This window comes from Arachis ipaensis, chromosome B4 (genome assembly GCF_059453495.1).
Source record: "Arachis ipaensis isolate K30076 ecotype BB chromosome B4, ASM5945349v1, whole genome shotgun sequence".
Lineage (NCBI taxonomy): Eukaryota > Viridiplantae > Streptophyta > Magnoliopsida > Fabales > Fabaceae > Arachis > Arachis ipaensis.
Window position 1 is genome coordinate 30,553,076 of NC_142439.1, and position 16,317 is coordinate 30,569,392.

The 16,317-nt window shown below is 29.5% G+C and overlaps 2 protein-coding genes across 2 annotated transcripts; one reads left to right on the top strand and one right to left on the bottom strand.

The window, feature by feature from the left end:
• Positions 1 to 9,161: 9,161 nt before the first annotated feature.
• On the top strand, positions 9,162 to 11,400 carry LOC148567067 (protein SWEETIE-like). The gene is made up of 3 exons (XM_088483152.1): positions 9,162 to 9,565; positions 9,847 to 9,941; positions 10,478 to 11,400. The coding sequence occupies exons 1-3, from the start codon at positions 9,554 to 9,556 to the stop codon at positions 10,620 to 10,622; spliced, it is 252 nt and encodes an 83-aa protein (XP_088339278.1). The 5' UTR covers positions 9,162 to 9,553; the 3' UTR covers positions 10,623 to 11,400.
• Positions 11,401 to 13,342: 1,942 nt separating this feature from the next.
• LOC107637689 (L-ascorbate oxidase homolog) lies at positions 13,343 to 15,500 on the bottom strand. Its single transcript, XM_016341056.3, has 2 exons — positions 13,992 to 15,500; positions 13,343 to 13,895 (listed from the first exon to the last, which is right to left on the bottom strand). Exons 1-2 carry the CDS (start codon positions 15,344 to 15,346, stop codon positions 13,595 to 13,597), a joined length of 1,656 nt encoding a protein of 551 aa, XP_016196542.2. The 5' UTR covers positions 15,347 to 15,500; the 3' UTR covers positions 13,343 to 13,594.
• Positions 15,501 to 16,317: the final 817 nt, after the last annotated feature.

Below are 16,317 nucleotides of genomic sequence, written 5' to 3' on the forward strand. Positions count from 1 at the left end.
TATATCTAATCCGTATTAATTGTCATTATTTATCAATTACGTTATAACAAATCTGGTTATTAAAAAAGATTAAAATTAACTTAAATATACACAATATTATTTCATGCTTTTTATTTTTAATTTATTATCATAAAAAATCATACATATTATAGGAGAACCTCATCTTTTTGCCAACGGTTCTTCTATTCAATGGTTTCTATAAAAAAAAAGACATAATAATATTGTATTTGGCAAGAATATATGAGATTTTGAAAGGTTGAAGCATAAGTTTAATTCTTAACATATTCGTAGATAAAAAGACAACCAATAAAAGAATAAATGGTTAAAACTTCCTCAATACTAATAATCGTAATGTATGATAGGTGTTCTATAACTTTTTTGTATTTGATTGTTTCTTTATTATTTAGATTGGTATATTTCTAAAAAGGGTTATTCAATTTTTTTAAATTATTAAATAAAATCAGTTACAAACTAATTAATTAGGTTGATTAAATATCTAGATATCTTATAATTTAATATAATTTAATTTATATAGATACATGACTTTTATAATTTTATTATTTATTTTAATAAATTCTAGAGATAATTTTTGCAAGTTATAATTAATTTTTTTACCTGCATATTCAACTTTTAAGAATAATTTTTTTAATTTTGTATTTATAAATAAATTATTTTCTACTTTAATATATAAATTTTTTTATGAATTTTTTTATTGCGCAATTCACTTTATCAAAAATAAATTAATTTATGAAAATTTAAATTTGAGAAAAAGCTATTGTTAAACTCAAACTTTAATTTATTTTGTCATATTATTATATAAATATTCAATTCTTTGATTAAACACTTATTTGATTATGAAATGACATTATATATTACTTTTATATTTGCAATTAGATTTTAGTTACTATACAAATATTATATTTTAGGTAATTGTATATTTTTTTTGTTATTTTAAAAATTATTATATAATTTTAAGATCATTTAATTATGTTTATATTTTTTAAAAGTATTGTCATTATTGGAGAGTAACTAATGTTTATGATAGTCTAAAATTGAGACATCAAAATACAAAATATTAATATACTGAATTTTCGAAGTATAAATCTTGAAGTAAATATATGTGATTATAATTAATGATCATAATTAAAAGTCTTTATTTTATTTCAATTTGTTCAAGATATATTTATCTTAAATTTTATTTCTTTATTAATTAGTATTTTTTTGTACATTTAATTGTTATTAATTTATATAAATTAAAATGTATAACTTAAAAAAATGATACGTGTCTAAAAAATGAAAAAAATATATTTTTTTGTTAGTAAAAAATTTATGTCACTTTAGCTTTTTTTTTTTTGGCATCATATCTTACATTTTTATTATAATTAAAAGTCAGAGGTAAATTATTAAATATAAATTAGTATAAAAAATATAATACTTAATAAATTATCATAATCACATTTAAAGATATTTAAGTTATTTTCATATAATAAAAGTGATATGCTTCAAAAAATATTTATATATAATTAACTAACAAATATATGAGATATTTATCATAACTTTTATTTTTAATAAAATATTATTGCATTAAAGTGATGCATTTTAAAAATGTATAAATGAGATTTTTATTAAAAAAAATTACAAGATAGCAAATGCAACTTTATTTTAATTTTATCCTTAATATTTAATTTTAATTTTACCTTTAGAGTTTCAATATGTTTCAATTATACCATTAGGGTGAACAACATTAATTATAATTAATCAATTATATTAATCAATTATATTATCTAATTTGACTAAAATTAAATAAATATTAAATTATTTAATAAATAATAAATAAAAAATAAAATAAATGAATTTAATTTAAATCATTCTCTTATTATTTTTTATATTTATGAATCAGAATGTATTTTTATATATTTAGATTAATAGTTCTTAAAGGAGTTACTATTTTATTTACTAATATTTTAAATTTTTTATAATATTTTCATAAAACTTGATTAATTAATAGGTTCTTCTTCATAATGTTTTTCTTGAATTTTTTATCAAAAATATATCTTAATTTTTGTCTTTCATATATTCATTGATTATACTAATTTTTTTACAGTATATTTTTATCAACTACATGCATTGTTTTTTCTGTCTTTTTTTACTTTTTTAATTATTTTATTATCTTATTTTTAATTATTTATTTTACTTTCACTTCTCATATGTTTATTGTATTTCATTTCATCTTAGTTTTAATTTCATAGTTAACTTTTAATTATATAAAATTCAATAGTTTCTTTCAAAATATGCTTAAATATATTATTTATTATATACAATCGTTAGGATAAACAAATAAATATAAATTAAATATATAATTTAATTTTAATTTAAACTAATAAATAAATAAAGTGTCAGAAAAATAGCAACCAATTTTGTTTTTAATTTCTCTATAATTTATTTAAAAGTAAAAATCTCTTTATAACCACTAACATCGCTGATAATAAAATTATATGTCTCTATTAAATAAAAAATATATAAAATAAATAACATATATATAATTTTAAAGTTATTAATCATAAACTATGGACAAATTTAAAAAAAAAAATCTTATGGGTCAACATGTAATTTTTTGATATTTTTTTTTCTAAAATTTTTTAGAATTATCAACATTTAAGTTGTCTATACATCACTTCTCAAAATATTATGATTTCACAAGTTATAATATGTGGGGTAAATCACCTTTATAAACCATTTACAAACCAATTTTACGTATATCCCCCAAAATAAAAAAACTACGTGCATGTCTCAATTTACATATCTATGTAAATCAAATTTATGGAGTTCGAATTATGTGTTTTCGTAGTAACGTACAGTGCCGAGTTATATCTTCGGATTGTAACAGTCATATCACTACTAAATCGAATGAAGGAGATTCGATTTACAATGAGCTGGATTGCTACTAAGTGAGTATAAATTGAACCTTATTGCTTCGATTTAGTATGGACCATATAAATCGAAATTTATATCGATTTTGTAGGAGATGACATAATTCGAATTCTTTGAATTCAATTTACTTTCGAATCACAATGTCAAGTAATTCGAATCTTATAGATTCGATTTACTACTTATTACCCTAATTTGAATTCATTAAATTCGATTTATATAGAAATGTAAATAGAGACAACCAAGTAATATTTTTGAGTTTGGGAGATTCAAATAATTTTGGGGTGGCTTTGGTTTATCAACATAAATTAACCTAATATGTGATATTAGTTATTGTTATATATATGAAAAATGTGACTTATTTATGCATTGTTTGGATTAGAAGAATTTATAGGAAAATAAATGTTGGAGAAGAAAATGGACGAAAAAAATTAATTTTTTATTGTTTGGATCAACAAAGAAATTGAATGGAAAACATAAAAGTGTATGTGAAGGTCATGTAAATTTTTTTTCTTCAAAGTTGTGAAGAAAATTGATGCAGAAGTGCAAACATGGGTAAAAATATAAAGTTATCATTTGAATATATAATTTATATATAATATATAAAAACATTAATATAATTTTACTCTATTATAATTTTTTTTCTTCTTACTTTTCCTTCCATCTAAGCAAAAGAAAATTTTTTCTCTATTTTCTTTCCATTCATTTTTTCTTCATCTAAACAACACACAGAAATATACTTTTCTTTCCATTTTCTTTCCTCTCATTTTCTTTCTTTCCATTATCTTTCCTCTTATTTTCCATCTTATATCCAAACAATAGTTTAGTATTTATCCATTTATCTTCTATTAATATTATTATGACAAGGATATATGTGACTTTATAAAAATGATATAACCTTAACTTTGATTATCTGAGAATTTATTCAGTGGCTAGAATAGCTCCACGTCACGAACTAATGAATGCTTGCAATAGGAATGATCACAAAAATAGCTGAAACGGGTATTTGCAGGAATTACTCGCGTTTTGGGACTAGATGGGGACTTGTGAAATCCTCATGACCTGCCACGCTAAAATAGATGGGAACTAGGGGTGGTAAACAGGACGAAACCTATCGAGTTGGCCCGCATAACCCCCCAAAAGGCGGGATGGGTTGGAAATTTAAGACTGCCAAACTTAAAAAGCCTGCCTACCCCGCACTGCCTAATTCATGAGATTTGGTAGGTTTCGGCAGGGTGGGGTAGACTTCCCCGCTGAGCCAAGCTTTTATTTTGTCAGGACCATTTTTTTACAAATTTTTATGATATTATTGATCTACAAGAGGATGAAGATGATAATTGAAGATGTTCTAAATTATATTTTGGATTATGTTTTATGTTTGATTGATTATAAACTTGAAGGTGTTTAATTATATATTTTGGACAATATTTATTTTGCTTTGGACAATGTTGGTTTTACTATTTTGTTTCAATAAATTTGGTTTATAATTATGTTTATTACATATTTATAATTATAAAGACTTTAATGTGTGTGAATTTAAAAATTATAATTTTTTTATATTTTTAGAAATTATAAATTTATTGAAGTTATTGTGAAATTATATATATTGTTTAATATTTGATGGTTTATAAAAAAAAAGGAGAACCCGCCAACCCGCCAGCGTATCATTAGGCGAGGCGGGAGAGAAATTCAGGATCGCCTTACTAGGCGAGGCGGGGTAGGCCAACCCACCAGATGGCGGGCTTTTGGCAAGACAGAACGGGCTTTTCTGTTTGTCACCCTAATGGGGACATGGACATAAGTATCTGCCCTATAGAACCTATTAAATATACGGGAATATAAAATTATTAATTCCTAATTTATATACATAAATCCATTTCTTGAATTTAGCAACCCTAATTTCTGCCTCCAATTCAAATTCTTCCTTTTTCTTCCAAACTCATTCTCAGCCTTGATCCTCTCTCTCTCTAACTCACTTTCTCTGCCTCTTAAGTCCGTCACTACGTCGCTCAGTATCGTCCCAAAAAATTATGTTATGTTATTATGTTGGAATATGTTTTTATGTTTTCTCTTTTGGAATGTTAATTTTCATAACGAATATGTTATAAATTGTGTTGAATTATATTGAATCGATTATTTTATTATTATTATATTATGTCTTTTTGTGTTATTTTTTTTTTCAAAAGTTTTCAAAGAATATTCGTAGATACCCGAGGAGATCTACGTTCCTTAAGGGGTAATTAAACATGAACTTGCAATGACAGAGAAGGAAAAGGCCATTTTTCTTAAAATAGGAGTGATGGATGGGAAGAGGGCTTCTCACGCTCCCCTGAGTACTCATTACCATATCTAACTAGCAACGGGATCTAATCTGAGCCGATTTAAGAGGGGACGCGTGGACTTCATCTGCGTTGGGCATTTAAGATAATGAACCTAAGTCGGATTTGGGACCCTAACAATGAATTTTAGTTTATCTTGCTTGCATTGAGGTCTTACTAGGCCCAAATATATCTTGGATTAATATTTTAAGTCATTGTTATAACAAATACTATACTATTTAATATTATAACACTTAGTATATATATAAGTTGGATATATTTATAAGATATTTTTTTAATTTTATATTTATAAGATATTTTTTTAATTCAAATTAAAAAAATTAATTATCTCTTTTTTAGTTTTAAATATTATTTTCTAATGTAACAAAAAAGTGAAAATAAAAATAATTACTCACATAATTAAAATAGATAATCTTAATATATACATGACACTATATATATATATATATCAAGGATTATTATATATGATATATAATTTTTTCTTTTTTATAATGACTATTTATATAATTTATTGAACAATTTTTTCATCTTAATATTTAATAAATTTAACATATAAAATATTATTTAACATACAAAATGAGTAATTTAAGTCATTATCTAGGACAATAAGTATAATAGTGAAAATACTTATTTATTTATTAGTAGTGAAAAAATATGTAAATAATATAAATTGATATTTTTTTAGTATAAAAGAAATAATAAAGGTTATGAATTAATTTAATTACATAATTACAAAATTATGAATTTTTTTAAATAATAATAAAAATAAGATCACTATTTTCACATATTACAAAGTTTATGAAAAAAATTTTGGATAATAAATCAATTCTAAATAGATTATACATTAACTCTGTCAAAAAATAAATAATTAATACATTGAATATTATTATTTAAGTATTAATATAATATATATATTATCGATTATTAAGTTTATAATTAATTTTTAATCTAATTTTTGGTAATTAAAATATAAATAATTGAAATTATTAAATGCTCAATATTTTGTGTCAAACCAATTTATTTTTTTATTGAATTAAAAAAATGAGTTGTTAATCAATTTTAAATTTAAATTTCAATTTGACTAAGAAAATAAAAAATATTTTAAATTTTATCTCACTAACCAGAATTAATTTCAAGATAAGAAATTACTTTATACATCATATATATTGTAAAATAGTATGGTCATTTGCTATTTTTTAATGGTAAATATTTTCAAATAAAATAGTGTAAGAAATTAGAAAAAAATGTATTTACAAGTTTATAAAATATTAATTTATTTTTCAATAGAATAAATTATATATTGAATAACAAAAGTTGTTATTAGTTTCTCTTCACACTAACTAATACTCAACGATGGTATTTCGGTACACTATGTTACCAAGAAATATTAATCGATCGATCTAATAACTTTTGTAATGACATAAGTTTATGAATTTAAAAATTTAGAAATCATTTCATAAAATGTGAAGTTTTAACAAGTAACAGTGCTGATCATATTGTTTTGACTTCAAGAATGAATATGATACCAATAAATAAAATTCTCCCAAGTAAATTTCAACAAAACAAAAGTCCATAAGTATTGCTATTAATGAAAAATTAATCTATTTTAAAGACAAATACAATTTTTTTCTACGGATTTCCTAACTCGGCAAGTCGATGACTAATCCACCACATATTGATGCTCTATTTATTAAATGTCTGTCGCTAACTAATGGATTGTTATACACACAAGGCGAGATTCAAATTCTAAATACTTGCTTAAACGGACAAATGAGATGACTATTCACCCAATCCAAATTGATTAAAACAAATATTAATTATTTTTAATATTTTTAAGTTGTAAAATATTTATAATAATAATAATTACTATAGATATTTTTTATTTAAATTTTAATAAAATTTTTTTATATAAAGCGTCATCACACGCGCTTTATCTTCTTCTCCTCCCCCGCATTTTTTTCTTTCAAATACACGCATACGTCATCTTCTTCTTCTTTCAAATTCACGTATACCTCCTCCTCCTCCTCCTCCTCCTCCTTCGCGCACGCAGATTTTTCTTCTTCTTCTTCTTCTTCTTCTTCTTCTTCTTCTTCTTCTTCTTCTTCTTCTTCTTCTTCTTCTTCTTCTTCTTCTTCTTCTTCATTATCGTCATCACCAACAACACCAACATTTTGCCAATAGATTATTTTTTCAATCGAATGGAATGGGAATGGAATTGCTAAATTGAATTGAATTGAATTGAATGGATGCAGGTGTTCTGAACCTGAATTGAATTGAATTGAATTGATAATCTCTAAATTATAGACAGAGGTGTTTCAAATTTGATTCTATATAATGGATTATGTTTCGTTCATTCAGTACTATACAATTGTTTCACCATGAGTACATATTCAGTTCATTATGCAGAAAGTTGTTTGAATTTGATTTTATATAATGGATTATGTTTCATTCATTCAATACTATACAATTATTTCACCATGAGTACGTGTTCGGTTCATTATGTAGAAAGCTGTTTGAATTTAATTTTATATAATGGATTATGTTTCATTCATTCAGTACTATACAATTATTTCATCATGAGTACGTGTTTGATTCATTATGCAGAAAGCTGTTTGAATTTGATTTTATATAATGGATTATGTTTCATTCATTCAATACTATACAATTGTTTCACCATGAGTGCATGTTTGGTTCATTATGCAGAAAGCTATTTGAATTTGATTTTATATAATGGATTATGTTTTGTTCATTCAGTACTATACAATTGTTTCACCATGAGTACATGTTCAGTTCATTGTGCAGAAAGTTGTTTGAATTTGATTTTATATAATGGATTATGTTTTGTTCATTCAGTACTATACAATTGTTTCACCATGAGTACGTATTCGGTTCAATATACAGAAAACTGTTTGAATTTGAATTTATATAATGGATAATGTTCCATTCATTTAGTACTATACAATTATTTCACCATAATAGCATGTTCGGTTCATTTCTGTTCTACACAATTCAAAACACTTCCTTCTCACCTTCTACTACTTTTTCACCTTGGAGAGAAGGATGAAAAGATAAAAAAAAAAAAGAAAAAATAGCAGCAGCAACAACAAAAGAATGGTGATAAGGAGAAAACACATGAAGAAGAAGGAACGCGAAAAAGGAGGAGAATGAGGAGGAGGAGGAACACAGAGAAGAAGGCGAAAAAGAAGAAGAAGACGCTCTGTGCGTAAACAAGCGTAAGAAGAAGAAGGGCGGGGGAGAAGAGAAGAAGCGTGAGAAAAGAAGAAAGTGGGAAAAAAGCGTGACCTAAAATTGCTTAGATGAACTTGGATGCCAAAATTGTTTGAATGTGAAAAATATCTCTTTTGGAGTTTTGGTTAAGTTAATTTACATATAATTCTAGCTCCAATAAAAGTTTTGTTTGCGACGAAAAGAAATATATAAACAACAAGGAATTAAAGGGATATCAGGGAATTAGAAAAGGTGTTTGTTTTGGTACGATGATAAATTCACATGTACCGATACGATTAAAATGTAGACAAATTAAATTACAACACGTGTATTATATTTTTCACATTAATAATTAATTTTTTTAAATATATATCATATCAATCATTTTACTAAACTATCCTTATACTTTAATAAAAATAAAAAAAATATTTTTTTATTTAATGTTACAAAATGACTAAAATATCCCTTTTTATATATTAAACAAAAATTACATTAATCCTTTTTAATTTAGTCAAAATTCAATTAGCTTTAGTTTTATAATTTTAAATCAGAATCAGTTTAAAAATCAAAACCAACATACATTTCATTATTCATGTACACTAAAAAATTGCATCATTTCTCATGAACCCTAATCTAATATCTCTTAACCCTATTCATACTGAAAAAAACACATCTAAAAAATTGTTCTTCATCCTTATATACCAATCTACCAATAAAGTGCAACATCATCCCTAATCCCTACCTGGACAGCAGCACCCTATCCTCACCCTCTCCCTTCCTCGTAGCCGCTCTCTCTCTGTCGGTCTTCACACAGTAGTAGCACGCGCCAGCAGTGGCCTTGTCGTTCTCCATGCATCAACAACCCTGTGTCGCCCTCCGTGTAGTGCAGCCATCGTGTCATTCTCCACGTAGCAGCAACCTCGTATCACTCTCCAGCGTCATGCCTTCCTCCACTCCCTGCAATTGCCATTCTCTGTCTTCCGTTTGCAGCTGTTCAGCCCTGCCGTTTCCGCCGTCTAGCCCCATAATTTTTGTCGACACAGTCTTCTGCATCTAGAATGGAGCATCAGGTAATTTGCAGTTCAATTCTAGCATTCTTTGTTCTAACTTTTGGTTTTTTTTTTTGATAATTTGTTGTTTTGATAATTTTAATTATTTATGGTTCTATTATTTGTGGTTATGTTCACTATTCCAGTGTTCTCTCATGTAACTTTTGCGATTTCTATTTCTTGATTATGTAATTTTAATTTGTGATTTGATATTTAATTTGTATTTGTTCTAATTTTAGTATTGTTATAATTTTAATTTATGCTATTCTAGTTTTAGTTTTAACATAGATGGTGATACACAGTTGAACCAAGGGGATGATGAAGATATGATTTCTAGCTCCAACAGCAAGCAGAGTTACAATTTTCAAGCATCCAATGTTGATCGTAAGAGAAAAAAGTACCTTAGATACCTGACCAGACTTAATGCTGCATAGTATGTTTGTGTTTAGCCATGTAATTTAGTTTTTTATATATATGATTCAAAAATACCAACCTATCCTAGATTCAAACCCTATGTTTTCTTGGCTTCTTTCATGTGATTTTAATGAATGTAATGTGAAATATACCTTCATCCTTTGGTAAAGAATTAGCATGAGGATGATTTATATGTTGGGTCGCACTTATTGGTCAAAAGATGAAGTCTTGTCTTAGGTGGAAATGAGTGGAAAGGTTTAGTAGAAGTTCCACGTGGCAAGTTTGTCAGATAGGGCAGTAACTCTATCACTAGAGAGAGAGTTGGCCAGGAGACCTAGAAAAACTATAGGTGAAACTAATAAAATTTTAAAAATATATACTCTTTAAAAGTTGAATGTAAAAAGGGATGTAAGCATCATTTATGGTTGGGCTTTCCTGTTTGATTCATGTAGCCTAGCAAGGCGTAGCTGTTGATGATTATATTATTTGTTGTTATTTGAGTAATTACTTTTTTTACAGATGCTTAATCCATCACCCAGAAGCTGTAGGAAGAAATCTTGCACATTTTGACCTGATTTTGGCAAGGCAAGAATATGAAAAGGGGTCAGACACTGGTGATTGGCTAGTACTTCATTTGCAAGAGTTGATATCACTTGCTTATTAAGTGTTGTTTACATACTAGAATATACTAGCATAAATGTTTTACCTATTGCACTTTGATTGGTATTGAAGACAATAATAATTTATTAACTGGTCACCTTCGACGAGTGGAGGCACTAGATTTGGTAATGAAAATATTGAAGTCATTGGTGACACTGAGTAGTGATAATAAGAATGCAGCCGAAAAGGTTCTTAAGAGCAATTTGGATAAGCTCTCCAATTTAATGAAAGATTTGGTGACAAATATGCCAAGCAAGCAAGCAAGGAGGTCAGAGGTATAGAAATTTTGTATAAAAATCTTTGAAATCTTGACTAAACTCAACCTCACCAAGTATTTTTATATAAAGCTCTGGCGCCTGATGTTCAAGCTGCTCTTGAGGCACAACTTGGTGAGCAGTTCATTTATTTGAAGAAGCTGGAAAATAATATAGAACTGATGGCTATAGCCTGATTATTTTGGTTAGTATAATGCATCACGATTATTCTTGTAGACCAGGAGAATATAGAAATGATTTGAAGCTTGGAAAATTTGTTTTGACTAAAGCCCGAGTATCATGGCATTGGAGTTCCATGCTTCCTTCAAGGACTTGTTCAAGCCATTGGAAGCAAAATCAGGGAGGTTAAGGCAAGATTTTGTTAAGGGAGTTTTGAGTAAAAGCAACTGTTTTCTTTTTTGATGATGAAGTACTATTATATTCCTATTTGTTTTTGGTGTATCTGTATACTTGTTTTGGAAACTTGACTCTTACAAACTTGAATGATGAACATTTTTTGTGATTAAATCAAATAGCACATTTCTTTGGTCAATTTAATTTTCAACAATTAAAGGAAGATTCCATTATTATTAGGCATTTTTTTATTCCAGGTACTTGTATAAATGACACAGTAATGCCTTAAAATTTCTCTAGGAACCTATTACTTTATAGGAATATACTCGAGTACTAAGGCCAAATTTGAATAAATGTCATCCATAAATGCCCAGTCTATATAATTACAAGAACAACATTAAAGATAATTCTCTATTTGCGCTTTCTTTTCGCTACACACCCCTTTCCTTGGTTAAAATTGGTGATACTTTTCAACAGTTTAAATACAGATTCGTAAAAGGACCTCCTTAGAAGAGGATAATTCTATTTACTGATGTAATGTGCATAAGGTAAGCTAAAAAAGAGGATACCATCTTATTCCTAATAACTAATGCATAATTTTCAGAAATTTCACCGCATTTCACTACCTATTTTGGCCTAAATATTTCCTAGAATCATTTTTACAATTGTTGCACACTACAAATAACTGAGAACAGGGACTTAGCACCCAATCAAATAGCTACTTCCAAATTGTACCAACAAAGCAATGTTCATAGCAAAAAAAGAATAGCTCAATAAAGAAAGTTAACTTCTATCAGACACAGCAAAAAACTTCTCACCGGCTCCTTTTGTGATCGCATTTTGGACAAAAGTGATTGGAACATAACAAGTTTCTGCCTTCAGCAATAGAAGTACACAAAATAGAAGGTATAGCCATTTTGTGCAATCTATTATTCTGCTACAAATCTAACAAATAGAATACAGAATGCAAAGTAACTGATGTAGAAGTATCAAATGAGGGCATATACTAATTTTTTCCAAAAGCATACACATCGCTCTTATCAGTTAGTTTACCTGAAAAACAAAACTTACAATGTTATATTTTTTATTTGAAGGAAAAACAGAAGCTCAAAACTATAATAATAGGTTAGATTTTATCGATGTGCCTCCCTTCTTCTCTACATTAGTAAGAGAATACTTGTAAAAATAAAATTATGAAAACGACAAATTTGATTCCACAAATTAAAATTACATAATCAAGAAACAGCAATCGCAAAAGTTACGTGAGAGAACAGTGGAATAGCGAACATAACCACAAATAATAGAATCATAAATAATTAAAATTATCAAAATAATAAATTATCAAAAAAAAAAAAGTGAGAACAGAGAACGCTGGAACTGAACTGTAAATTACTTGAGGCTCCATTCTAAATGCAGAGGACTGTGTTGACGAAAACTGTGGGGCTAGACGACGGAAACGGCAGGGCTGAACAGCTGCAAACAAAAGATAGAGAGTAGCAATTATAGGGAGGAGTGGAGGAAGGCATGACACTGGAGAGTGATAAGGGGTTGCTGCTACGTGGAGGACGACATGATGGCTACTGCATGGAGGGCGACACAGGGCTGTTGATGAATGGAAAACCGCTGGTACGTGCTGCTACGTGCGACTACAAGGAAGGGAGGGAGAGAGTGAGGATAGGCTGCTGTCAATGAAGAACAATTTTTTAGATGTGTTCTTTTTTGTATGAATGGGATTAAGAGATATTAGATTAGGGTTCTTGAGAAATGATACAATCTTTTAGTGCATATGAATAATAAAATGTATATTTTGATTTTTAAATTGATTCTGATTTAAAATTATAAAATTAAAGCTAATTGAATTTTGATTAAATTAAAAAGATTAATATATTTTTTGTTTAATATATAAAAAATGATATTTTAATTTTTTTATAATATTAAAAAAATATTTTTTTATTGTTATTAAAATATAAAAATAGTTTAATAAAATAATTGATATGATATATATTTTAAAAAAATTAATTATTAATATAAAAAATATAATACACGTGTTGTGTTTTTGTCCACATTTTAATCATATCCTTAAGTATAAATTTATTATCTAGCGAACCAAACACTGTTAGAAAATTGATATATATGTTATGCATTAAATGGGGAAAATTGTTGTGTTCGCTAACAAAAGCGATGATACATCACATATATATCAAGCCTACCACACAAGTTATAAAAGCAATACATCTCTTTGAATAATGAATATCTCTCAGGGTTGAACAACAACCATTGATGTTCCTTGTATCCTCATGAAAAAGAATGAATAAATGCTCCTTTCGACTAAGTTTCCAGAAAGAGGGTTGAACAATGAAATAATAGCTTAGTGGTAAACTGGTGCAGGAACTGGCATATCCTTTACGATACCGCAGACTTGTTGGGTGAGGGGAAGGTTGTACTCATCCCTCAAGGACTTCTCTGGTGACAAAACGCTAACGTACATCTGTTGTCCCAAGTAGCGGTTTTCGGCATTGTCAGACCTCAAGTTCCACATTCCGGCATTGTCGAATGTCAACAAAATGGCGGACCATGAGTTAGGGAACACTTGCACGGTGTGCCTGCTCACAGCATCAAGAAGGTTGTAGCTCTCCCTCTTGTCTGGGCTCCACCTTCCTGCCTCCATGCTACACAAGAAATATGTAATTTATTCGTCAAGAAATCTGAATTTGATGCATTTATATATAAATACATGTATTATTAACCGATTGAGTGATACTTACCCAACAAGGAAGAAAGAGTAACCGTCAAGGTTGTAGGACTGGACGGACACGGTGGGGTTCTCAAAGATGATCTCAACGAAATCCCTGAAGGTGGCGTTGAGGACATTAGGGGCGACGGTGACCTCGCTGATGTAATCGGCGGGGCTGTCGCTGATGAGGTTGTACTGGAAGACCTTGTCACCAACACCGTAGTACTGAGCGAGCTTGAGTGGAGTCTCGGGATCAACATGGGAAACGCCATTGATGGCATACCTGAGCTTGCCACTAGCATCCCTGGCAACAGAGTTAACGATCTTGATAGTGCGAGTGATGTTGATCTGACCGTAGTGGTAAGATCCCTGAGGGTTAGGCCTGGCAGCGCTAGCGGTAAGGTTCCACCTGAATGTCCTGAACTGGTTGAGGGACCAGAACCAGGTGATGGGAGAAAGTGGAAGGAACAATGAAGCGTGTTTCTTGGCTCCTTCGTAGCTAATGATGGCTTTTCCCTCAAGGATGTAAGGAGTGAAGCGAGTTGAGGCAATAACGGCGTATTCCCTTGGCTCCTGGTTGGCGGTGATGAGAACGGTGAAGCACTGTCCGACGTGGACGTCGAGAGACTCGTAGGCGTTCTGGACGGTGTGTGAGCCTTCAGTCTCAACAAGTGTCATGGGATGACCTTGGATTCTGAAGTTCAATGAGTCTTTGCTACCAACGTTGCAGATTCTCAATTTGTAGGTCTTTCCAGGCTTCATTGTGAATTGTGGTTTGTTGTCTCCATGCAAATGCTTGACACTTTCACCGTTGATAAGGACACCATTAGGCATTCCAAGGGAGCCGCCATTGTCAAGGATCTGCTTCAAGGCCGTGTGGCTCTTGGCATAGTAGTCACCAATGAGGAACCAGTGCTCAGCCTCGGGATCTGGGTACGGAACTGGGATCAACAACCTGCTGAAGATTCTGAGACCACCAACACCACCAGCGGTTCTGTGGAGGCCAAGGCTTGGGTAGTAGAAGTAGGTACCAATTTGGTCCTTGACCTGGAACTTGTAGGTGAAGTTGGTGCCAGGAAGGATGGGGCACATGGTACCTGGGGTACCATCTTGCCATGAGTTCTTCCTGTGTTGGATTCCGTGCCAGGTGAAGAGGAGTGGCTCGTCGAGGTTGTTGAAGACATTGACAACGATGTTGTTGTTGCTGGAGCAGTTGATTTCAGGGCCAGGGAACTGGTCGTTGATGAGGATAGCTTGTTTTGGAGCACCGAATGGAGAAATGGTGCCATAAGAGACATTCCATGTGTAGTAGACATATGGATCTTCAGCAATCACAGTTGCTGCAAAGAGGCAAAGCATCACCACGGAAATAGCCGCACGAGCCATTTCTAAATAGATATATATATTTCTCCCTTTTGGTGGTTTTTTCCCTCTTATAAATTTATTATTCTCTTGCAGGCAAGGAAAGATCAACCCTTTTGTGAGTATCTCCTTCCTTGCCTAATAGATAGTGGGAAGAAGCAAAGAGATAGATGATTGCTTTTTCTTCTTCTGATTTTGTTAGTGCCTTGCCCCCTCCCTTTTATACCCCTTTGGGTTGAATACTTGCTATTGATTTCCTCCCAAGTTGTGTAACTTCCATTGCACGTGCTTGGTTCTCCTTGCACCTCGCTCCACCTTATTAGGTTGACTTTCCTATTTTCTGGCTTAATTATTCAGGTGAGAATTTGAAGGTGGAACACAACAAACTTTGGCTGGTTCTCTCCCCCCAAATAAGAGTTTCGGGCATACCATAATATATTGTTATAAATTGATTTTTTTTTTCCTTCTTCTGAATATTGAAGTGAGAATGTTATGATAGTTCCCATATCAAATATAAAATATTTAGTTTTCACTTCAAGATTCATGTTAAATATAAATTATTTTTACGTGTTCATATGATCAAAATTAATCAAGTTATTAAATTATATTTGTAATTCAATTATGTTTAAAATCTTCACTGGCATCACATATAGATTTTTCTTTAAAAAATAAGAAACTCTATAGTTGAAAAATTGAAAACCATTTTATGTATTATAATGCAAAGTAAATTTATAATATAATATGCTTATTAGAAATTCCAAAATTTATATCTTGTAAACTATACACCTTGCATTGTGATTTCTGTACCTTATAATTTTATTTGGTGGCTACTCCAATGAAGATTTTATGATTGTCATCATGTGAAGATATTTCATTTTGACCATTGAATGATAGATTGTAGGGCTTGATTTTTATTTGAAGTAAAAGTGTTACCTTTATTCAAAGTGTTGCTAAACAAATAAGTTACACTTTTTAAACAAGGATCATCATGAGAA

What these genes read in the sequence shown, in the direction of transcription:
- LOC107637689 (XM_016341056.3), bottom strand. Translation starts at nt 15,346, where the DNA reads ATGGCTCGTGCGGCTATTTCCGTGGTGATGCTTTGCCTCTTTGCAGCA. An exon ending in TACTCTTTCTTCCTTGTTGG is followed by an intron (nt 13,896 to 13,991) that starts GTAAGTATCACT and finishes TTTCTTGTGTAG; the next exon opens with CATGGAGGCAGGAAGGTGGA.
- LOC148567067 (XM_088483152.1), top strand. An exon ending in GTTGATCGTAAGAGAAAAAA is followed by an intron (nt 9,942 to 10,477) that starts GTACCTTAGATA and finishes CTTTTTTTACAG; the next exon opens with ATGCTTAATCCATCACCCAG.